The sequence below is a fragment of the Seriola aureovittata genome, chromosome 4 (genome assembly GCF_021018895.1).
Source record: "Seriola aureovittata isolate HTS-2021-v1 ecotype China chromosome 4, ASM2101889v1, whole genome shotgun sequence".
Classification (NCBI taxonomy): Eukaryota; Metazoa; Chordata; class Actinopteri; order Carangiformes; family Carangidae; genus Seriola; species Seriola aureovittata.
Genome location: NC_079367.1, coordinates 14,989,319 through 15,013,738, shown reverse-complemented (window position 1 = coordinate 15,013,738; position 24,420 = coordinate 14,989,319). Strand labels below are relative to the sequence as shown.

At 40.2% G+C, this 24,420-nt stretch overlaps 4 protein-coding genes across 6 annotated transcripts in view; 2 read left to right on the top strand and 2 right to left on the bottom strand.

Moving 5' to 3' along the window:
- On the bottom strand, window positions 1-5,652 carry vtna (vitronectin a). Its single transcript, XM_056374985.1, has 8 exons — window positions 5,498-5,652; window positions 4,516-4,635; window positions 3,973-4,419; window positions 3,661-3,800; window positions 3,398-3,554; window positions 3,088-3,240; window positions 2,494-2,994; window positions 1-1,213 (listed from the first exon to the last, which is right to left on the bottom strand). Exons 1-8 carry the CDS (start codon window positions 5,553-5,555, stop codon window positions 1,092-1,094), a joined length of 1,698 nt encoding a protein of 565 aa, XP_056230960.1. The 5' UTR covers window positions 5,556-5,652; the 3' UTR covers window positions 1-1,091.
- Window positions 5,653-7,108: 1,456 nt separating this feature from the next.
- On the top strand, window positions 7,109-12,586 carry sarm1 (sterile alpha and TIR motif containing 1). The gene is made up of 8 exons (XM_056373260.1): window positions 7,109-8,444; window positions 8,838-9,456; window positions 9,557-9,769; window positions 9,888-9,979; window positions 10,062-10,388; window positions 10,566-10,755; window positions 11,268-11,389; window positions 11,615-12,586. Exons 1-8 carry the CDS (start codon window positions 7,981-7,983, stop codon window positions 11,724-11,726), a joined length of 2,139 nt encoding a protein of 712 aa, XP_056229235.1. The 5' UTR covers window positions 7,109-7,980; the 3' UTR covers window positions 11,727-12,586.
- Window positions 12,587-13,682: 1,096 nt separating this feature from the next.
- Window positions 13,683-24,420, top strand: part of LOC130167263 (solute carrier family 13 member 2-like) — a 17,640-nt gene continuing 6,902 nt past the window's right edge. Inside the window, exons 1-5 of one of the 3 annotated variants that reach the window (XM_056373261.1) lie at window positions 13,683-13,820; window positions 16,759-16,904; window positions 21,113-21,185; window positions 23,570-23,698; window positions 23,851-23,987. In XM_056373261.1, coding sequence (XP_056229236.1) covers window positions 13,809-13,820; window positions 16,759-16,904; window positions 21,113-21,185; window positions 23,570-23,698; window positions 23,851-23,987 — 497 coding nt within the window. In that variant the 5' untranslated portion in view covers window positions 13,683-13,808. Of the gene's footprint in view, window positions 13,821-16,758; window positions 16,905-18,575; window positions 18,705-21,112; window positions 21,186-23,569; window positions 23,699-23,850; window positions 23,988-24,420 lie in introns of those variants that run through there. The other 2 variants (XM_056373262.1, XM_056373263.1) reach the window with 2 other exon arrangements.
- slc46a1 (solute carrier family 46 member 1) lies at window positions 18,014-19,440 on the bottom strand. Its single transcript, XM_056373271.1, has one exon. It carries the CDS (start codon window positions 18,405-18,407, stop codon window positions 18,051-18,053), a length of 357 nt encoding a protein of 118 aa, XP_056229246.1. The 5' UTR covers window positions 18,408-19,440; the 3' UTR covers window positions 18,014-18,050.

The window sequence follows — 24,420 nt, the reverse complement described above, 5'->3', positions numbered from 1 at the left end:
GAGTGGAGAAAGTTTTTTATGAAATTCAAGCACGTACTGTATGAACCTCTGGGTTGTACCAGGAGGACAAGAACAAATGACACAAATATTACAGCTGTGAAGACACATCTGTTCGCAGTATGATGAACTGTGTTGTTAATTCAGCACAAATATGTTTTAAACACGAGAATAAGATTTGCTGCTGTGATGATGTTTTTTTATTCATGCATGAAAACACAACTAAAAACAGACTGTAACACACTGTGAATATGTGACTCGCTCTGAATCAGTACAGTGCAGTACAGTGCATCCTGTGGACATCTCTTTTACGCCCCTAAAATTTAATTGGGTCGCCCTGTCAGTCTATCATAGTATAACATTTTGCCCTGTTGTACCAATCAGTAGATGACAGAAAAATGGAATTGTAAAAATATTTTGTGTCTACAACCTAATGTTAAAGTGTCCTCGAATATGAATCCTACTGCCACTGTACCCTGACCTCTGAAGTGACAGTCACATGATGCTGCAATTTGGCTGCAATTTAGGACTTTTTCTTGCTTTTACTCAAAGAAAAATCTGTGTAGTCAAGATTGTATGACCCTTTCTATCATGCTCTGAGTGTGTTATATTTTCACATCACTGTATATATGTGCACAATTAATAATGAGAAAATAAAGAATTTGAATTCTGTAGATACATGACTTAGAAAACAAAACGATTTCCTGCCTTTGAATGGATGTAATGTAACAAACTGCTCAATTATTATGACACTGGAACTAAGAAATGACAAGCTGTGAATGCATAAAACATAAAACCTTATAACTGGTGCAAACATTAAAAAAAAAACAGTTGTGTTTAATAAAGTAGGCCATCTGATGTTAGATAACTGCAGAGTTCAGAAAAACTAACCAGTTGAACTTTAACCAACACGAGCAACGTGTGGACTTTCACTGATCTCCAATATTTGCTAAAGTTGATCAGCAGCTGTGTGTTACACTGAACATGTTTGACACACTTTTTGCAGCCAACATGGCCTGTTAGAGTGAAAATGAATCATGTTATACACAAATTTAGTCCAAATGATGATATTAAAATACCTAAAATATTTGAGACTACTTCCTCTCTGCTCCACCGCTGTCTGAGCAGCCAAGCCAGTACTTGGCAATGGATCTGGGATATGGAGGCATGGCAGGGTCAACTCGCTTGGTGCTGAGGTCCACTCTGTAGTATTTATCTAGAAAACACATAAAACAACAAAGTCATTCATTTGGTCTAAAGTTAAAGTATTAATGTTGTTGTTTTTGTAATGTTTTATTTGAGCAAACTGTGGATGTGCTGCTGGGCATGTCATTGTGAAAATCAAAACTTGGTCTCAGTCAGTAAACGTAACCAATAATATTCTGGAGTTGTCATTACTGTCAGCATTCATCAAAACACTAATTTATTAGTTTTGTGTTTGGTAATTTAGAAATCAGACCAGTACTGTATGTTAGCACAGAAATACATTAAAAGTGAGCGTAAAAGGGAACCGCAGTTATTTATAGCATCCTGTCATGTGGACTGATAGACAACATGTGAAACTAGTTATAATAAGCCTTGTGTTGCGAGACAGAGCTGGGGAACGTTTGATAAAATTACTGAGCTCCTGCCCCCTCTGCCAGCTGCTGTCTACATCTGGAAGTCAACTCACAGAGGTTTTCTTTCATCAGTTCGTGTGAAAAAGCTGAAGCATGTTCTTGGGGTTAAATGGGTGCATTCTACTGGTTTGACCAACTCACCCTTAGAACATACACATAGGTAACACACTGATTATTTTGTGGCTATTCAACCACTACGGAGTGTACATTTATTTACTTTGTATCTCTTTTACATTTTTTGGTCAGAAGTGCAGGACTTTGTGTGTGAGGGATTGTGTGTGTGTGATCAGAGAGGGCAGGAGAGGTGCAGCAGGTATGCAGGGAGAGCACACTGGTCGCAACACCTTGAGAGACGTTGTACAGCTTTTCATTGGTATCACTCCTTTCATGGATTTCATCACTGTTTTATTTACCTCTGACCAAATGAATATCCTCATTTATCTAATAAAGTTAAATTGGATTTGATTTGATTTAAGGTCCCATGAGGCTTTGATAGGCCAGTAGCAAATATGGGGATATGTTGTTGCCAGCTTATTACTCATATCCTGTTCCTACAAAGTGATTTATCAAACAAAGACAGCTGAAATCTTGCAGGTTGCTGGTTCTCAAATGTAAGATTTTGATGCTTTTATCAGTTCTATGCCATTGCAAACTAAATATATTTAGGTTTTTAACTCTTGTTCTCATTTTGAACACTTACTGTAAATTCTTTTTTCTGTACATTTTTTTGATCTCAGTTTTGTTTTGTGTGCACTGGACATCAATGCAAGGATGTGGTGATGACTCCATTTGGACCATCCATAGTGTGTTAAAATGCTTTCCCCGACCATACTCAATCTGAACTTCTCTGCTAATGAACCTGTCCCTGCTGTGTTACCTCCTTTGAAGAAGTAGACGCTCTGAATGGGAAGACCCCTTCGCCTTTCCCAGAACGCCCTGTCATCTCTGGAGTCGTAGTTGCCTCTGTTGTTCTGGCGGTATCGATCTCTCCTTCTGTCCTGGTCCCAGTCTTGATCCCACACTCTGTCCCAGTCTCGTCCGAGCCTCTCCTCCATCTCCATCCTCCTCTCTGCCATCCTCAAACCCATTTCCATCCCCCTTTCTGCAAAGCCCTGACCCATGTTGATCCCCCGCTCAGCTATGGAACCCCAGAAGGGTGAGCGGCTTTGCCTCCTCCGACCCCACTGCTGTCCATACTGCTGGTTCCACTGCTGGCCTTGCTGTTGATCCGACTGCTGATCAGGCACATAGTCATTGCGACGTGGAAACGACCTCCAGGGTGTGACGTAGATTCTGCCCGCCATGGCAGCGTCCACTGGAGACTTGAGGCCCTTCCAGTCTTTGTTAATGAAGTGGTGTTTGTCATGATGCTGAGGCACTGAAGAAGGTTAGAAAAACATTAAGCTGTAAACATGACAACACCTGCCTCCATGCCAAACAAGTACAAGTGATTGATAACAGCACAACTCACAGTCGGAGAACAGCTCTCTGAAAAAATTTTCATAGTTGTTGTAGTATACGTCTGTGTAGTGCCTGAATAGTGTGGGTGGAGACCTCTCAGACATGGTGATACACTCCTCATGAGACGGCTGGTGCAAAAACTCATACAAATAGTACTGATCCCCTGGAGAAACCAACAAGATGCCAAATGAAAATCTTTGAAGACATTTAAACAACTTTATGGTTGAGTACTAGATGAGTATTTTCCATATTATCACATGTTCAATACACCAAATATTTCATGGAAGTATCTGAATTTATTGTGTCATATCTGGCTGCACCTTTGAAAAAATAGACTCTCTCTTTTCCATGGTGACCAGGGGCAGGGAGAGCAAACACTGCATCCACGTGATCAGGAATTTTGTCAAAGCCCACGCTGATATCACGAGGATAGTCATCATCCAGTTCGCCATTATCAAACCTCCAGTACTTGTTTCCCTGTTGAAAGTTTTGATTGCTTTCAATATTAATTTTTTTTTTCTATCACAGCCGTGGTCTGACATACTGTTGACTGCTTATATTGATAATTTTCTGCGTCCCCCACCTTGAAGATGTAGGTCTTCCCTTGACAGTTGACACGGGTGAAAGCAGCATCAATTGGCCCGTCGATGCCCCACACGTCCTTAATGAGCTTTGGATAACCAGGAACGACCGACTTCTGGCCCAGTTCAAAGAAGTACTCCCCTAAAAACACAAGTTCATGACCATGTTTCCCCAAAACAGAAAAATCACATACCTCAGTATAGTTCCTCTGCGGCAAAAGGCAGACTCACAATTAAACCTCGAAGTTTTGCTCATTATCAAAAGACAGATTACTCCACTTTATTATTAGATGGTTACATTGTCAGTCACTCACCTCTGAAGGCGTATATAGAGCCATTTTTAAGCTGCATAAAAGAGTCAAAAGGCCTCCCACTGCAGACCTCAGCGTCTGGGTCGGGAGCTTCAGTGGTGGCTGTTGTGACGGGAACAGTGGTTGTCTCAGCTGCTGTGTCAATCTCAGGCGGTTCAGTTGTGAAGGGGACGCTCTGTGCAAGGGGAACTGTGTGTGAAATGGGTGGCATCTGTCTAACAGGGACTATCTGAAATATGGTGTCCGTCAGTCGTTGGGGTTTGGCCATTTCAAGTGTGGTTTCTGGACCTTGCTGTGGTCTGCGACCGAAATCTGAGATGGACTCCAGTGTGGGCGTCAGCTGAGGAACCACAGGGGTAAGAGACTGTGCTGAACGTTGAGGGGATAGAGTGGGACCTTCAAGCACCTCATCATCATCATCCTCTGCCAACACAAAAGTGTCTCCACGAGCTGGAGGGGGATAGATGTGATATCAATAGCCATCCTTCGCTGCACCATTTTGACTGATGACTGTATTTTCAACAGATGAGCGCAGAGGTTTCTTACTCGTCATGCCACAGGTGGCCTCAAAATCAGAGCAGCAGCTCTTGTAATACTTGCACATCGAGTCACACTGGCAGCTCCTCTGAGAGTCAAAGCCATTCTCACAGCGACCCATACAGGACTCTTAAGATGACAGAGTTAAAGAAAGTGGATTGTCTCTATTTGATGTATTTTTGTACTGACTTAATGATCTTCTTCATTTGGATAATTAAATTAAATTGGATTTGATTTGATTATAGCTCATGGGATGTGTTGTTCTTTATCATTAACAGTATTTTTCTCTGTAGATTTAATGCCTACTCATCTCACCCTGTTATGTATTTGTAATAATTGTAATTGGTGCTGAAACAAATAGCTAACTGATCAACAGACAACAAATATTCTGACAATGGCTTGATTGACTGCTGGTCAGACAAAACCAGATATTTGAAGACATTACTTTGTGTTCTGGCTTTTTGTGAGGGACATTTTTCACTATTTTCTGGCATTTTATGTGATAAAGGTTCAATTGGTTAATTGCAATAATCATTAGATTAACTATTAATTAATGTGATTATTAGTAGCAGTCCTGACTGTAATAAACAAATATATATGTATTCATGTATACAGGGCAAACAAAGTTAGTACCTCTGATTGGATCACACTGTGGTCTCAAGGTTGAACAAATGAAGAATGTAATTAAATAAATATGTTGTTAATGTTAATTATTTTATCCAATCAACATGTACTTGTCGTTAATGAAAGAAATATACTCTGAATGAGATACACGTGTCCAAAACACACACATACTCTGTGTGTTCTGGCCATGTGTTAATATGTACAGTTAAATCAGGACATAATGCATTTGGGACTTAGACACATTATCAAGTCGAACTGTAACATTATAAAGCTAAACTGATGGATTAACAATCAGCAATACTCCTTCATTTTCTGACAACAAACACTCTGTGACCTTTAAAAGTGATTTTTTAAATGCTGTACTTACCATCTGCAGCGAAAGTCTCAGTGAGCAGAGCCAGCAGCAGGACAGCCCGCAGCCTCATGTTGCCTCTGCTGTGTGAGAGGACAGAATGAGAATGTAATGAAGGACCGTGTGCTCCCAATCATTGAAAACATGTGTCAGTCACCCCACTCACTTGTTTACTTGAACTTTATTGCAAACCTCACATAAACAGAGACACACAGCAAGAAAGAGATCGATCGACCATGTGATTATCTGTTGACCTCTGACCACTCTACTTTTGTACTTTTACTGCAAAATGTGTTACTTTCATACTTACTTAAATACTTCTTTAAAAGTACAGAGGATATTACTCCCGTGTCCTCTAATGTAGCTACAGCTAATATTTAGTGCTTTTACTTAAGTAGTTTCAGCAAAAGAATCTTTTCTATGCTTTATTGTCATACATTTACTTTATGAATAATATCCTTTCTGGGTTCATAACCCAAATTCACCATGTTTTAACGGTTGTACGTGTTGTGAAGAGCAGGTTTAGAGGAGGAGCTGCCTCAGGAGGAACAGGAAGGAGGAGGGGCTGGAGGAATCAGAGGTTAAGAAGGATTGACTTCAGGTGCAAGATCCTTTGTCTACCTGCAGCAGAACCCTGGGCTCCTCTGGTCATAGTTGCATGACTGAGTGTGATGTGAGTTCCTTTGTTGTTTAAACCCTGTAGTATATGGTTATTAGTTATGTTCAAGTTATGTTAGTAGTTGCTTTATATCATGACTCTCTGAGTTTATATATTTTTAATTGAGTTAATTCATGATTTATATTTTCTGTTTAGAGATAAAACCAGCAACAATTGTTGTCCAGTTACCTGTTCCCTGTCCAAATAACCTCGAAAGACTGCAAATAAACCTGTAATGGTTGGAATTGAACTGCTACTTCTCCTGGTGTCTCATTGTGCCTGACCGCACACCCACAGTGTTCACATTACATGGAAACCAGTATGACCACCACTATACAAGTAATATCAAGCCACGTAACAGTAAGAGTGCAAACTAATTATATGATTGAGTCGAACTACAAAAATAAAATGTTAAAAAAAAAAAAAAAAAAAAAAGTGTTAATGCAGTAAAGCCCAGTATTTGCATTAATACATCATACATATGATGCCCATTGCCTCAGTGATTTCACTTTATGCAGGTCAACATTGCCAAATTTGCGAGATTTGATCTTTCCATTTGTCCACATTTGGGCTTTGCTTTTACCTCAAATTTATAATAATCACTTTATTCTCAATATTCTAAATATTTCTCATTTTTATCCATTCTTTCAGGATGCACCACACCTTTTTCCCCATTTAACACGGATCCAATTTGATTTTCGACATTTCACATGACCAAAATATGTGGGTAAAGTTTGCATAAATTTCTTCATGTTCACGCACTTGAGGCATATTTGATGCATATATCAGAATATCTTTTTATTACTAAAATACTACATCTTAATCGTAAAATCTAAATCTTATTTCTTCATATTTATCAAAATTCTTCAAATTGTCTGTAGTAGCGAACTCATAGGTAAGTTTGTAGTACAAGTGTAATTCCTTGTGATATTTATTTAAACTCCTTTTAATAAAAATAATAATACAGGCTTGCATTCTTCACATGTACACAACACATGTTGGGAAACAAAGAAGGTGCAACTCAGAGGTTTTTCTCCATTTCTTCCAGCAGGGGGCGGTGGTGTTCACACACATCTCTGGTCATGATGAGCATGCTCTGAGCTCTGGCCGGCTGTGATGCAGGGAGGAGAGAGGGGGTGCTTCTTTTCTTATGCATCACCGGCAGTATTCGGAGCTGGTGGGCGGTGCAGACCCCTGAACATCCTGACGGTCTGCGGAGACTGACCCTAAAGATGCGGTAGGGAGGGTGCTGCTGCTGGGGGAGCGGTGTCATATTTTACATTTTTGCCGGAAACAAGCAGTTGGATTCGGTGGAAGGAAAAACAACTGCATGAGATCAACAGACCTTCTTTGTCTGCAAAACCTCTGAATGCAGGAGAAGAAACAGACAATAGTTTTGTTTTGGGATTTGCTTCCAAGCCTTTGAGTTTGAGGCTGTGTGCGCGCTGAGATTTTGCTTTTTTAAGGCCACTTTTTGGAAGTGATGTTAAATCAGCTGTTGGTCGTTGGGATGAAAGAGACAAAACAGCTGTGAAGGGATGACTGTGCGTAAACATCCTCTGACCTGCCCAGGATCTGCTTATGAGTCTTCGTCGGCTTCCAGCCAGGGATGACATACAGTGGGCGGTGATGCAATGTGGTGAAAACTGTCACTTTTGATTTACATCTCAGGCCTTGCTCGACGCATCTGTGGGAGTCGGCTGTGTTTACAAGTCGGACAACCAGATTGAATGTTGGCTAACTGACAGGATTGCAGCCAGGCCTTTGTAAACAAACACACTGCAGAATTGAAGGCCAGCACGCATCCACAGACGCTGATCACACTTGTTTGTGCCGGTAGATGCTCTTTTCTCTGACGCTCTTTCTGTGGAGGCTCTATCGATACTTCTCCATCATGTTCAGCTCTGAGAGACTCACCGTCCCGGATTATGTCAGCCGACTGCAGAGAGGGAGGAGCGGATCCGGATCCGACCCCAGAGCAGTCTCTCCGGGCATCAATGCCGACGTCCAGGCGGTGTTGGACACTTCACTCCCCGCCCTGCGCTGCGCCATCAGGAGGCTGAAGTCGGCCAAAGAAACCTCTGATTCAGATGAGACCCGCAGGGCCATCGCGGAGATCTTTCAGCTAGTGGAGGAGGCATGGGTTTTGCCGACTGTAGGCCGTCAAGTGGCCGAGGAGATCTGCAACAGAATCCGGCTGGATGGAGGCCTGGAGCTGCTGCTTCAGCTCCAACAAACACCTGCTGTAGAGATCACCTATGAGTCTGCAAAACTGCTGGAGCAGATACTGATCTCAGACAACAGGTACAGTGTGAACAAGGGTGGACAACACTTGAACTCTGTAATAAGCTACTGCAACAGCCCTGCAATGAAAATTAGGTTACCTTTTTGGATATTTAAATGATCAGTTTCTGTTGGGAGTGAGTTAGACAGCTGTTTTATTTCTTTGCACAGGAATGAACAAAACAAACTCTGAACCAATCTCTAAATGATTCAAATGATCTTGAATTGTCAATGTTATTTTGATAATCAGATCATTGACTAATTGTTTCTGCACTATCTGATTTATAACTATATGTATAAATATGTTTTTCCTTGTTTTGTTCTCTTTAATAATCACATGAATTTCTGTTGCTCTACCTATGAGATTATATGAATCAAGTTTTGTCTTCATCATATTTACATTTCTATTGACAGAGATTATGTAGCTCGTTTGGGTCTGGGGGTCATCCTCAACCTGACCCGACAGCAGGAAGATGCCCAGCTGGCTCGCAGCGTCTCGGGGATCCTGGAGCACATGTTCAAACACACTGAGGAGACGTCCATCCACCTCATCACTAACGGTGCCCTGGATGCCCTCCTCTTCTGGTGCCGGGGTACAGATCCCACTGTGCTGCGACACTGTGCTGTGGCCCTAGCTAACTGTGCCATGTATGGAGGTCACCACTGCCAGCGATGGATGATTGAGAAACAGGCAGCCGAGTGGCTTTTCCCACTGGCTTTTTCCAAAGAGGATGAACTTATTCGTTTCCACGCATGCCTGGCTGTGACTGTGTTGGCTGCAAACAGAGAAATTGAGAAGGAGGTGGTGAAATCTGGGACCTTGGAGCTGGTGGAGCCGTTCATTGCATCTTTGGATCCGGATGACTTTGCCCGCAGTTTATTGGACAGTGCAGACAGCATGCAGGGGAGGACAGCATCTGATCTGCAGCACCTCTTGCCATTACTGGATGGCACAAGACTGGAGGGAAAGTGCATTGCAACCTTTTACCTTTGTGTTGAGACCAGCATCAAGTCTCGTCAGCGCAACACTAAGGTACAATCACTGTCCACTTTCCATAGAGCTCAGAACTATAGGTAGCGCTGTCTGGTAGCTTTGATGTCACTGAGTTTCACTTTGTCCACTTTGTTTCAAGATATTTCAAGAGATTGGAGCGGTGCAGAGCCTAAAACGAATCGCCATGTACTCCAGTAATGGCACAGCCTGTGGCCTTGCCAAGCGTGCGCTGAGCATGATGGGAGAGGAAGTGCCAAAACGTATCCTGTCATGTGTTCCCAACTGGAAAACCTGTGAGGTGCTGAGGTGGCTGCAGCAAGTGGGCTTCAGTACCTATTGTGACCGTTTCCAGGTGGGTATATATCTAAGAGTCATCATCACATCCTGGGACTACAGATCTCCCCATTCATTTCTCCAACAGCCCACTTAAAGAGTTGGTCTGTCACATTTCTATTTATCTTATTATATAGGAGCTGCAGGTGGATGGAGACCTCCTGCTGAACATCACGGACCAGGATCTGAGCAGTGATCTGGGCATGACTGCGAGCCTCACCAGAAAAAGGCAAGTGGTAAAAACTCTTCAACTCAAGGATCTCAGCAAAAGCAAACGCTGTCTCATTCATCGTTTCAATTAAACTCTCCAGGTTTCTGAGAGATCTGCGTGTGTTGAAAACATATGCCAACTACTCCACATGTGACCCAAACAACATTGCTGACTGGTTAGTTGAGGTGGACCCTCGTTTCCGTCAGTACACCTATGGTCTGGTCCAGTCAGGAGTGGATCGCAACAGCGTCCAGAACATTACCGATCAGCAGCTTCAGCATGACTGCTGCATAGACAACGGAGTCCACAGAGCTAAGATACTGTCTGCTAGCCGCAGGCCTATAAAACCCTGCCATACAGATGCCCAACCTGCAGGGCCCGACGTCTTCATAAGCTACCGTCGAACTACTGGCTCCCAGCTAGCTAGGTAAGAACTGAAACAGGATTAGTGAAAGAGGAGGTCATTCAGAGAGAGAAAATTGTTCAAAACCAGGGAGCAAGCAGAAGTCACATGTATTGGGGTAAAATAAAAAATTCTGTCTGTATTCATCCTTACGTAAAAGTTTTTCACTTTTTCTTTTCTTCTTTCCTTTTCCTCTTCAAGCCTTCTGAAGGTGCACATGCAGGTTCGAGGATACAGCGTCTTCATAGATGTGGAGAAGCTGGAGGCCGGTAAATTCGAGGACAAACTGATCCAGAGCGTACAGCGAGCGCGTAACTTCATCCTGGTTCTGTCAGCCAACGCGCTGGACAAGTGCATGGGAGACACTGCCATGAAAGATTGGGTGCATAAGGTCAGAACTTTTCCATTCTCCAAATTGGAGGGCCTGTTGAAATGTCAGGTCTCATTATATCTCATTTTTGCTTAAAAGCCCTTATGACATTTATTTGTCTTTGGGTAGTATTTTGGGATTTAAAAATTCCTAGTGTTCCTTTTTTTACCTTGCAATATGATCTATAACCTCTTTCTCTCTAGATTATACACTCTGTTATGTACCACTAGCTACTTTTAGCTTTGCAAAATGGGTGGTACTGCTTGTAACAAGGTCTGAAAATTTCACCATCCATCATTTTGCAGAATACCTGAAGAATTAAAAGTGCATGTACAATTTTATCAATCCAATCATCAATTCGCACTATATTCCCAACATGAGCTGTTCAATTTACAGTGAAGTAGCAAAACAAAAACGAGGGCTCAGATGATTTTATTTTTTTAACTTTACAAATGATTCTAGTCATTTGTGCGTTTACATGACATCATATTTAGTAGCTCATAGGCTCAAAGAAATTATTGTTTATCTTGCAGGAGATAGTCACGGCCCTGGCTTGTAAGAAGAACATCGTTCCTGTCACAGATAATTTTATGTGGCCAGACCCCATGTCTCTGCCAGAGGACATGAGAGCAATACTCAACTTCAATGGCATCAAGTGAGTAACTGAGACGGTGCATTTTTGTGTTGAGCTCTGTGGGGGAAATCCCTGTCATCCCAGGTGGTTGTGTGGTGACTCCACTGTCCCTCTTTGTGCAAACATTATTAATCTTTCAAAGCCTTATATTTATTCCATGAATATTTTATCAATACACTGGTTAACTTTTTATTGTTTGTGACAGGTGATTAGCAGATCTGTAAAATATCCCTTCTTTTGACACAGATGGTCCCATGAATATCAGGAGGCAACGATTGAGAAGATCCTTCGCTTTCTGAAAGGACACGAAGACCAAATTGATGGCCCAGACGCCTCCAAAGGACAGAAAAACAAATAAAGTGACATGAGCAGAGTTTGAACTCAGCTATAATAACTTTCAATGATGCCAAATTCCACATGGCCTAAGGTGAACTGGCCGGCAGCTTCCCCTGCTCTGCCCAAATGCACGTGAAGTGAATTTGATTGCGTTTAGATTACATGCTCACATTAATACCTAATATAAAATAAACCTAATATATTGGAAATGATAAATGGAATTTAAAAAAAGGGAGTTGAGATTGTATGTGCTAAACTGTAAGCCTTTAATGTTAGTATCCACACACTGCTGTATATGTGTTATCAGGTACAATATAAGCCTTTTGTCTCTCAGGAAAAGAACTGTGATAGATCAGCCGCCACTGGCACCCAGCAAAATCATCAATAGCAATTTTGGAGGCATCCACTAACACTTCAGTCGTCATGAAAGTCATAGGCAATCATCTTTTATTTAACCCATTTACAAAACATTCACAGGACCAAAGCAGTTCTTACTGACATTTGTGTTTTGTTTTTTTGTTTAGGCTGCGATAGAAAAGAAACCTTTCCCAGCATTGAATTGGTTTCATGATGAGTATCCACGGTGGGTGTAGTCCAAGCTGGAGGCATACTGTACAGAAATAAATGAGCTACATACTATATAACTGCACACCTAATTTAACCAAGATTTAAGGAGTGTACAGGCAATGGAAAACATGCATATGGTATTAAATTTTTCCTTCCTTCTGGAAAGTAGATTAAAAAAAAAAGTTCTCTTTGAATTAACTTTAAACGCTCAAAAATGCACCAGTAACTCCTGTAAAATGATAATACTTCCATTTGTGTCTTGATGACTGCTGTAGCAACATAGTGCAATACATTAAACTATGATTTAATACTGTTGACTTGAGGTTTTATTCACCAGTGGTAAGTCTGTTGAGTAATTATTTGTCCACTTGGCAGTTGAAATTTCACTCTTGTTCCCTCAGTGTATTTAATAGAAGCAGTTGAATAATAATAAAAAACAATATGCAGTAATGTGATACACTGAGGCTTGTGAGAATAAAAGACCAGTTGCAAACCACTACTATAGCTGTACACCTGTGTACATAAAACAGCAAGAAAAAAACCTGCTTTGATGATGCTGAAATAAATACCAACTAACATTTGTTAAATCTTGCAAATTCACTAAAGCACTTATCTAGATGTGTTGGTCACATATTGTTCTATAAAATTGCATTACTATAGCCTGAATGCAACAGCTGTTCTGCAGGGATTTTATCTGAGTTTGCCTTAATATTGTTTGACTCCAATGTCCACCTCAAAGCATTTATTGAAAATGCTCAGTGTAATTGTCATTGACTTTTTTTTTCAACCAGCAACACAGGATTTCATTTTTTAATGTGTTTTTAATGGTCTCAGTGTGAAACAAACATAATTTGGTTTATTTGAAACATGATTAAAAAAAATAAAATGTGTTGTGAAAATTCAGTGAAATCCTTCATTTGAAGTTCACTTAATTACATGTGACATGTAACTGGAAACAAATTAAACCACAATCTTTATCACAAACTTTGCAAAATAATCCAGTTCTATTCAAATAAATAAAATGATCATAATTTAATAATATAGTGATTATGACAAAGAACATAAAGTTCTATTGGTCAGTTTTATCGCACAGTATGTTTGAAGATCGACTTTGATCACATGATCTAACCAAACTTCTGCCCTGTGTCAAAAATAATCTTTGTGCAGATCAACTCACAGCAGTTCAGTTGATGCTTCACTTAACCTTGTTACTTCCCTTTGTGCATTTTAAAGCTGATTTGGCAGCTCTTGTTTCCTCAATGTGCAACTAGGACGTGACCCCTGTGTGCATGTTGGCTGTGGGCCTGTGCTCTGGGACTATCCAGTGCTGTTTGTGGCAGTGGTGGGGAGGGGGAGCTCTTTGGGGAGTTTGGACTGTGCTATTTGCTTTATGGAAAAAGGAGGGAGGGAGGAATGTCGAGGTGTAACTCAGTAATCCCTGCTTGCTGGGGCAGTTTTACCCTCTCTGCTATGGATTACGGTTGGCTGGGATGGACATGTTTGGCACAGACGATCTATCTGCTTACGGAGTTATACCATGAATCTTAGGGTAATGACTTCATTTGAGGGTTTTTTTATGGACCACTTCAGGTCTGGCTGACTCTCCACTCAAAAGACTGAACAGACAGTGTAAAAGTACTCAGATTATTAACCTGAGTGAAAGTGCTAATGCCACAATGTAGAAATACTAATCAAAATTTGACTGAAGTAAAAGTACAAAAGTATTAGCATCAATATTTACAGTACCAAACCAAAGTACTCATTTTGCAGAATGACCCATTTCAGAATAATGGATGTTATATTATAGGAATGTTGTACATGACAAACTAACGTGAACATCACTTGTTCATGTTGCAGCTGGTAAAAGTAGGGTTCATTTTAACAACTTAATATACTGTTAAGTAGCTTGTGAATTCCTCCCCCAGGGATCAATAAAGTCTTATCTTAACCTATAATAAAATACATCATAATGTATTTGTTGATTATATTTACCTCAGCCAAGGAGGTTATGTTTTCACCTGTGTCTGCTTTTTGTTTATTTGTCAGCATGATTATGCAAAAAGTACTGAACAGTTTTGCACCAATTTCATCATTAATTAAGTAGCTGGTGTTAGCAAGCTAGCAGAATAGGTTTCACAGACTACTGAGCTGGGTTGGTTGTGTTATGAATTAGTGAATTAGTATATGTGATTATCGATTTGGAAAAACGGCTAAAGATAGTAAGATGATCCCCCATGTTTAATGTCTTTCTGCAATGTTCCAGCATGAGGTATAATGATTGGTAAGATGCAGACGAACATTTGGAAAAATTGACTTTGAACTTCCATTGTTAATATGAAAGGGTTAATTGACAGGATAATGGTTTGAAAAATATTATTAACATGCAGCTATTAGATACAAAAAGGCAAGAGTGTATTTCCCCACTCTTTCTGTAAGCGGACCTCTGTGGTGATCTTTTCAGGAAGGAAAAAGAGGTATGTCAAGGATGTCTCACTTACTGATTACTACTGTAATTAGGAACCACACCTGTCAGGTGATCTGAAATGTTGCAATGAATAAATGAACCTCTGAAGACACATTACGTTGCACTCATGCTTGATATGTTCTTGCACAACAGAGGATTTCAGGAATTTTCCTCGTATGGTTAGCACTTTATACCACAGTGTGCCATTAGAGCTACTGAAATTAATAAATTAAAAATGGAAATGTTAGGCACATTCTTTGGCATTCGTTACACTGTACTGAAAATGTGAATCATGTCTAGAATCTTGTTCACAACACCATTCGTTTGAATGCCATGATGAAAGAAGGGAATACCACGGTGAGTTTTTTGGACCAGCAAAGATCTGAAAAACCCCAGTATCCAGTATCTACTGATTAAGATGAAAGAGGTTTTTCATTAGCGTCAGTCAGGAGGTTTAACTCTGAGAGGTTCCAGGTTCCCTCTGCATTTCTGCAGGTCAGGAAGTTGTGGACTCTCTGTGGTCTCTCCTCTGGTCTAAACATTGCAGGGTCCTAGAAAAACAAACATAAAAATAATTTTATTATGGTCATTTAAAAAGGAGTGGATTTAGATTTTCTGTTTTTTTCCACAGGCCTTTGTTTTTTAAAAAAAATAGAATGCACCATTAAAAACAAGGAAAAGAGTCAATAAGAGAAGAGCAGACTCACCCAATTATTCCAGCGGGGATGAAAAGGATGATAGCAGCAAAAAGGAAGGGAAAGCCCTTCATGAAATGCAGTGTGGCTGGGTAGAGCGAGTTAAAAACGCCACTTCCCACCAGAAAACATAAGCTCTCCACACAGGCGACAGAGGCAAACAGGGTACCTGGAAGAAAACACAAACACACAATTATGTATACAACCTGCAGGACACAAGCTGGCCCTCCTGAAAAAGGGACGTGTGCTTCAAATCAAACAGCACTGTTGCATTACTGATCTAAATATAGTTCATTGACTAATTCAAACAACACAAAGACAAGCTAACTCTCCTTTTCTAACACTATACTGGTTTAATACAATTCTCGCATCTTTAAATCATTGCACAGTTTTCTTTGTTACAAACAATCTGATTTAAACATGTGGAGTATTTGTACTTGATCAGTGACTGACCTTGCTCTGATGGGTCCACCAACTTTGACAGCTTTGACCTGAGCACAGGTGTCGCAGCCATGAAGAGAAAACATAGACCATAACCTGGTGGCAGACAAATGAAGAGATTTTTACCTGGACACACGAGTAATTTCAGTCGATAACACTGTTATAATTGTCAACCAGCCTATATATGATCTCATTAAAAGTATAAATTATTTTACTTTTTATTAATTTTATTAATTTATTAATGTCAAATAATCAAGTGTAACACTTTTGGAGACTGCTTTGTATTTAATAACATTACAAGAGATTTTACTGTCCAACAATATTAACAGATAGAGACCATTGCCAAGATTTTCACCTCTGTTTTTATATTTATATGAATATTTTCTCATTTTGAACTGCGATGGTCCGTACATTATTGCGCAACTAATCTCTGAAATCCTCACTACGTTGCAAATTTAAACTTTGTGGATAATCTTAATTATTCCCATGGGCTATGAACAGAAATTTCTTCACAGATCCTAGCTCAGAAGGGAGGAGAAGATACTTGGGAGTTTTTTTATTGGCTAGTGTTTGAGGTTGCCAACATACTCAGCTTGACACCTTGTTAAGTCTGTCACTTGCTGAGTTGTGATCATGACAGCATCTGTCTGATAAAGTGAGATCATTTTCACCGGTGGCCAAAAAGACTGTGCAGGTTTTCAAAACCTTTTGCTGGAGCCGATTTTGCACTAATGGATGATAATTAAATTAAAAGGACACATTAAATCTGTCTGCGAGAGATAATCCCAGGAAATTATTTTACTTGGTCAAAGATGTCATCATATTCTATAAAGGCAGATTATGCTTTGTTTACAAGATGTTTACAAAAGGTCATTATCTCACTGCAGAGCCTCTCACCTGTGAACATGAGCTGGGTGGTGTCAGCTACAGTGAAGACCACCAGTCCAGTAATATTGGAGGCCAGACCCACGAGAGCCACCCAGGAATCCTCCAGACAGCGCTGCATGATCTTCAGTCCCAGCAGACTGCTCAGGTAGGCCAGGTGCTGAGCTGCTGATCCATAGCCAATGAGGGCTGGTCCCCAGCACAGTGGTGAGCTTAGTTCATACAACACATACAGCTCCCTGCTGCCAAAGTGTACAGTCACCACCAGAAAGAAGCACAGTGTGTAAAGCCACAGCTTGCATCTGTGAAATCTTCCACCCCCCTCACTGCTACTGCCTCCTGTTGAGTAGAGGTGCCAGACAGCCTTGTGGTGGCGAGTAGTGAGGAGCTTTGTACTTGGGTCAGGCAGGACAGACTCGCGGACAAAGAGGTAAGCGTACAGAGCTGCAGCCAAGTTGGTGGCGAGGACCAGCCAGAATGGATTGATGTACCTATTAACAGGCATAAACATTAATGGTATTATTTACCACTTCAGATAGCAAAGATTTTGAGTTAAGTCCAATAGTGTGAATGATACTTCTCTAAATAGTGTGACTGCAACAACCAACATTTCTTACCCTTGTGCACGACGCCATTGCCCTCCAATAATGCTGGCCAGCATCCCTGACAGACCCAGACAGGCCTCCAGCACTGCCACCCTGAAGGTGCGGGACCTTCTGTCACTGGTATCAGCCACGTATGCAAAGCAGCCTGCCAGGATGGCATTGAAGTCACCTGAGAGGCCACTAAGCACTCTGCCCACTAGAAAGTAGACCACAGGCAGCTTCAGGTACATCACCACGAGGTAAACCACTGCCTGCAGCGCCAGGCCAAGGTTGGGGAGGATGAGGACGGGCCTACGACCTGCAAGGTCACTCCAAGAGCCCAGGAAAGGCACCACCAACAAACCAACAGAAAAGCCCCCTAGGCTGATGTACAAGTTCCAGTGGGCTGTTAAGGTTTCCACCTCCTGACAAAAACACGTTATCATTTTTCATTCTTGTCAGGGAGTTTTAAGATTGTGCACTTATCAAAAACCTTAACAGGTCTAGATCAAAAACCACTATACTTACACATGTTAAATCTATGCTAGATTAACAGGGAGAGTGTAAAGACAGTTTAAAACAATGTGTTAGATTTATTAAAATTTTTATCTTATATATGAACACTGAAAAATTTTATCTGTTCACTGCTTTTTCCCCCATCCAACCCATAGATTTTGCCAACAGCAGCAGCAGACTGGTGACACTGGGAGTCATGCTGCGATGTGAATGTAATATTGGACTACCGTTACCTTCTGAAGGGGGTCAGGGGTCACGGAGCCATTGCTGCACTCCGACCTCTTGGTGCCGTTGTAGCCGAGGTCCTCGCTGATGCGGTCCCACAGATACTGAGTGGACAGGGGCGCCTGCAGGGCCAGAGAAAACATGGAGAGGAACAACACTGGCTCCACTGAAACCGGCAGCGAGCATGTAAACGGTGGTCGTACAGAGCCGGTGGTCGGTACGTCGGGCTCATCTTTGCGGCCGACTGAGTTCGACATTTGGTCGCCCGTTGATGTTGCGCTGAGGACATCGCCGGGAAGGATCGCTGCTGTGTCCGACTCGTCCATGTTGAACTGGGTCACCTGTAAACATTAACAGCGGTAACGTTACTAACTCGGTGTTCACAGAGGAATCGGACAGAAGCGACACTTTAACCCGCTCTCTGCTGCTCTTTTCTGTAACGGTGTCGTCGTGTTGCTAACTAGCTAATCATGCTAATGCTAGTTTGTTCACGCCGCTGGTGTTTCTGTTTGGGTTTATGTAAAATAAGCTTGACGGCAATATATCTACCAGCTCAGCTAAATAAAGGAAGCGACACTGGAGCACATACAGCGTGGACTCAGCAACGCCACCTGGACGAAGAGGTGAACTACACTTCAGTTCAATTTATCTTTTTGCTGAGATTTATACTGCTGAGAGTTGTTATCCGTGCCAACACTTTTAGCCTCGTTGAAACAAAGCCCAGCTCTTCCTGAAAAGTGTTAGATTAAAGGCTATTTTATCATGCACACACTTGGGGTTTTCCATAGAATAACAGCTGTGAAACGAGCTGAATTTTTGTTTATTCTACAAAAATGTGAAGTGGTTAGTAAATAAGTGGATTGTAATGCTATTTCAAGCAGATTATTGTCTTCAATTAGTATCACAAGTCTTATAATCAGTATAATAGTCATTTAGCCTATTTCTTTTATTTTTTTTGCCTATAAATGAAAAAAAATCCTAGTGACACATCTTATTACTGTTCAGATTACTTTGACAGAAACAGTTACAGAGCAATGCTGAAAATAAAAAAAACATTCGTGACTTGTGATGCTTGGCAAAGACTTTTGTTTTGGATGCTCGAGTTAACTGTATTTCGATGGCTCATTTCCTTTTGTGTGTGAATTGTAGTTTTCTTTGTTTGCATGGGGATTAGGTTTATGCTTTCAAGATATTTAAAATAATATGCGCAATATATACTGTGAAGGATGCACCAGAGAAATAATTAGACAGCAACCAAAATACTAATAGTATACTAACAGTGTTATGATTATCATTAGTTCTAATTTATGATAATAACTCTATTTAATTATTCAATCATTAATATAATTGCAAGTGTGATACAACCTTATACTTTTAACATTTGTGATATATTTGTGACAGAACAGTGTAATAGGATCTCTAAATTCTGTTGAATCTGTTAACAATAAATGCAACATAAAGTTCGAAAATATTTACAGACTTTAGGATGTAAGGCTCCTTGAACTCTCCCTTTGGCTTTTAAGAAAGTGGAAAAAATACTTATAAACTCAACATAAAACCACCCTGAAAGCAAATAGGGCATTTATTCCAATTTCCATTTATTCCATTTATTCGCAACATGACAAATGTTGAGTCTAAAGGGATGCCAATAAATGGTCCATCATAAAAACTTAAGCAGACAAAAATATTTGAGTGGTAAATCTTTGTGTATATCCTCATTCACCCTTGAACCTTATTTATATCAAACTCTCTGATGCTCTGACCCACACTCCAAAGCTAGGCACCACTTTGCCCCGTCCCTGAACAGGGTTTATGTCTCACCACCCATAATCCCACCTAAGTAAACACACTCTTATTTGACTTGGTCATATTTATACGTTGTGATTATTATCTTTTTTTTTTTTTGTATTTACACTTTTATATTCATGCAAGATAACCATACAAAGCAGAAAAAAGGCACCATATTAGGTTTTAAAAATTAGTTAACGTATAATCTTTGAAAGCATTTTGTAATATTGTTTTTTTAAGCACTCTACAATCTTTTTTCTCTTGAATTTATTTTTTAAGTCTCTAAGAGGATTACATACAAATGTAACTCAAAATTTAAATTACAAATGTTATATACTCCAACTCTGAAAGCATTTTCCTGTGCAGTGACTGTCAGGGAGTTTCACCCTCTAGATTAAATACAAGCTCAGGGTTGTCTCAAATGGTAAAACGTCAATCATCACTCTATCTTCTTTGATACACTTACACATATAACAGGAGGATGATCTGGTTTGTCTACATTACTGCTACTGTGAGGCCTTTCTTTGGAATCGCACCACTTTGTTTATGAGCTACACCCACATGAGTTATGCACAAGGCCTTTAACCCTGTTATCTAATGAAACTGTTTTTCACAGATTGACCTTTTCTGCTCCCTCTGCAAGAGATGAACAACAACAGACTTGTCACTTTGTTGTTCCTATCGGGCATATGCAGGGGTTATGTTTTTATTTGGTGTATTTTGAAGTGAACCATGTTAAGACATCTGTGCTACTTGATGGAATGTATCAATTGTGACAATTAGTGATTAAGCCTTGTTTAATCTTAATCTCTCATTACTGAAGTGCCTGTAGGTGTGAAATTATGTGAATCTCTTTGACTAGATGTAGAGATGCCCTGTGATAAGCCTTTTAATGATCACCATTTTTTTTATCCTTTACACCTGATGCAGACATAGCAGCTGGCACATTTTACTGTCTAGATCAAAAAGATACTTTTTCTGTAGATTATTCCTCCTGGTTGCTTATCTTATCTGCCCCTTTCTAAACACATGGAAACACACCTTCTACATGCAGGCCCCCCACTCTAAAGTTAATTTTTAATCTTTTTTCAGTAAATACTGGTATATAAACTGACTTCATATGTTGCTGTCTTTTAGATAGAACAAAGGTATCACTAATTATTTTTTCTCTCTGACTCTTCAATACTTTGGATGTCCATCACACCTTGTGGATCATGGCTGGAATTCTTTCATGGCTGTGGAGGTATAGGAATTACATTGTGATAGTTCTGACACCTCTTCTGCTTCTTCCTCTGCCACTGGTCATCCCAACCCAGGTAAGAACATGAACGTGTGTGTGTGTAATTTTATGTCATAGGACACATCTGCAACCAAATTCTAGACTTAAGATTTGCTGAATAAGGATGATCTCTCTAATTGCATGATGTATATTAGACCACAGCTATACAATCTACTCTATATATATATATACTTTATATGTATAGGTTTAAGTATGTGTTTTTAGATTAGAGTAGCCTTGTTGTTATTTGAAATGTCATGTAAATTATCAATGCTTCTCTCAAAACATCTCAGCTGCTAAAGAAGAAGTGAGAGTGGAAAAATTTCTAGACAAGGCCTTACACATGGCATGCCCAGGTCAATATATAATGGTTTACGAGTTCTATCTTCAGACTAACTTAAATTCAATGACAGATCTGTCACTCCCTTCACCAATAACAGAAAGAATATCAAAGAATGGACCTGATGATAGGACTTTAGAGATGCCCAACAAAACACTAGTCAGGTCCAGATTTACTACAAACACCAACATGAGCAGTGCTGTAGATTCTCCCTAAAGGCCAGAGACTCTAAATTTTTTTCAGGCACTTTAAGTAAACACAGAAAACTGACCAAGCCTTCCCAGCTGCAACCCCTTCAAGTAATGTCCACTACAGCCGTGCTCAGGTGGTTACTAGTATCCAGACACCTGCCTGGTGCCCTTCATTCTCAGTAACCTTGGAAATCCTCTGTTAAGGAGGCCTGAGTGTAGAAACTAGTTCATTATTATGGTCAACCTTCAACTCTTGCAGATTATATTAAACACCAGTTTTCATCACAAGGGTCCAGTTCACCATGCATCAACTGTTTTTTCCTCTCCTTACAGGACATTAGATAGGGAGACATCACCAATTTGCTTAAAAGTTAAATTAACCAAGCTAAATATCAGTCTTTTCATGAGTAATGGTAATATCAATGTATTTTGAAATACGAACACACACTAAGATCATATAAAATATGTATTTTGCTGCTATTACTACTATTTAGATTACCTTATAATTTTTGCATCATTTGTTTTTAAGCTTAAAATCCAAGAGTAATGTGATTACTAGAAGTAAGCAGTGCATGACACATATTGGAACTGGTAGGAGAGATTGTTTTAGTGGTAGAGGATGATATGAAGATGTGTTTTTGTAGACGTGTTTAGAAGCTAATGAGGCATATAAGAGCTTATTCTGCTTTCATTAGGGTAGTAATGAAAGTGATTTATAATGTCACTCTGCCACTGAAGAGTCAGGAGGGAAAAGAGGTGAGGCTCACCAGGAAAGGGGAATATTTTGTGAGCAGACCGGTTTGGTGCTGCCACATCTTAAACACACCTCCTAGACTGCAGTGTACCAGAGCGGGGTTTACATAGGAGATTTTGGGGAGGCTGGAGACACCAGTTGCTACAGAAGAAGCCAAATGAATAAAACTTTAATCTATGGTGTGGAAGTTTATGACAACATATTATATTTCTATATTATACATTGTTTTCTAATACGTAGTCACATGCAATTTGCTGGGGATGTTGTATCAATATAGGCTTACATTAAAAGTGATTAGACTTGGTATTTCGAACCAAATGAAGAATCTATTTCTGCCCTTTTCTTGTCTTTTCCAAATCAATTTATTAAATCCACAAAGTATGTTTTTAAAAGAAAATGGAGCAAGTTAGGTCCAGTTTTACTGCATCCGAATCTACCCAAATTTTGTGAGACCACTTCAACAAAATGAGAGAGGTAAGCTTTGATTATCAAAAAGGATCAAAGACATCAGCCTGGAAGTATATTTATTGCTTTACACTGTTTTCTTAGTTGTAACATGTCCAGGAAAGGCCTCTGAAAGTGACCCTTTGTACCATGTAATCTTTGACCATGATAAATTGAAAAGTGGGATCATGTTCAGGGGCTCATTCAGTGTCATTAAATCAAAGATTAAAGACCACAATCTCTGTCCTTTTCAGCTTGTCACATTCATGTCAATTTAAATAGATATGAACCTTTCACAGTTCTTTGATTATTCATTCACAAGATAAACTGCCTTTAACATAACAAAAGTCAATCAAGCTACAGCTATTTTGGTGTTCACATTAAGTAACAAGTCATTAGTGGACAATTATACTGGACATTTGTGCTAAATTAGATGGTAAATAGCCCAAAACGTCTCAATACTTGCTGCTACTAAGAAATGTAATTATGCAATTTTTAATGGCTGGCTGCAAATCTTTCAACCGATCTGAGGTCAGCCAAGGTTAAGAAGTCTCTGGTTGTAGTTCCCTTCATGGGTCTGGTGTGTGTTTCTCTTTCTCAAGTATACATCAACACACTGTCAAGTGTACCATCTGAAGTCATGTATGTGCATTAATCCTGTTAAGTAACACAGTCCTTGTTTGTCATCACAGGAAGCAAAATGTGGCTTTGTGATAATCCTCATGGCACTGTACTGGTGTACAGAGTGTATCCCCCTGGCTGTGACCGCCCTGCTGCCTGTCATTCTGTTCCCAATGATGGGCATCATGGAGTCAGGCGAGGTATTTCCAGTTGTAGACAGTAATTACAAATTCTGATAAGCCATTTTTTGGAATTGATTTGACAGGGTTTTTTTTCTCTTTCCAAGAATCAGTTTTAGACTCCAACATGACCCTGTTTGGATTTCCTCATTCCTTTTTCTTTCCTTACCCAGGTTTGTATCCAGTACCTGAAAGACTCCAACATGCTCTTTATTGGTGGACTGCTGGTGGCCATTGCTGTCGAGCAATGGAACCTGCACAGGAGGATCGCCCTTCAAGTTCTACTTATTGTAGGGGTGAAACCATCTCTGTAAGAATCCTTATTCTGTACATGCACAGACATACATATACACACTACAGCTACAATATATATAAGTATGGGGACACCCCTCTTACCCCCATACCTTTGTCTACTTTTACTGAGGCTCTTTTATATGGTTTGAGCTAGAAAATCTTAATGGTACATCATACAATTCAACTTTGCAGAATGCCCTTTCCTGTTTTAATGTGACAGTGCCCTTGTGCATGAAATGAAGACCATAAAAAATGGCTTTATGAGTTTGTGTGTGGAAGAGCTTGACTGACTTGCACAGAGCTATGACCTCAGCCCCATCCAACACCTTTGGGATGAAGTGGAGGGCCATCTGTGAGCCAGGTCTTATCACTCAGCATGTCTTGCGCCTGAATGGGAGCAAATCCAGCCAGGATCCAATTTTTTCTGTAAAGGAGGCTCGGGGCTCTTA

What these genes read in the sequence shown, in the direction of transcription:
- vtna (XM_056374985.1), bottom strand. Translation starts at nt 5,555, where the DNA reads ATGAGGCTGCGGGCTGTCCTGCTGCTGGCTCTGCTCACTGAGACTTTC. An exon ending in CAGAGAGCTGTTCTCCGACT is followed by an intron (nt 2,995 to 3,087) that starts GTGAGTTGTGCT and finishes AACCTTCTTCAG; the next exon opens with TGCCTCAGCATCATGACAAA. An exon ending in CGTCTACTTCTTCAAAGGAG is followed by an intron (nt 1,214 to 2,493) that starts GTAACACAGCAG and finishes TGTGTTTTCTAG; the next exon opens with ATAAATACTACAGAGTGGAC.
- sarm1 (XM_056373260.1), top strand. Translation starts at nt 7,981, where the DNA reads ATGCTCTTTTCTCTGACGCTCTTTCTGTGGAGGCTCTATCGATACTTC. An exon ending in GCGAGCCTCACCAGAAAAAG is followed by an intron (nt 9,980 to 10,061) that starts GCAAGTGGTAAA and finishes TAAACTCTCCAG; the next exon opens with GTTTCTGAGAGATCTGCGTG. An exon ending in ACTGGCTCCCAGCTAGCTAG is followed by an intron (nt 10,389 to 10,565) that starts GTAAGAACTGAA and finishes TTCCTCTTCAAG; the next exon opens with CCTTCTGAAGGTGCACATGC.
- slc46a1 (XM_056373271.1), bottom strand. Translation starts at nt 18,407, where the DNA reads ATGGACGAGTCGGACACAGCAGCGATCCTTCCCGGCGATGTCCTCAGC.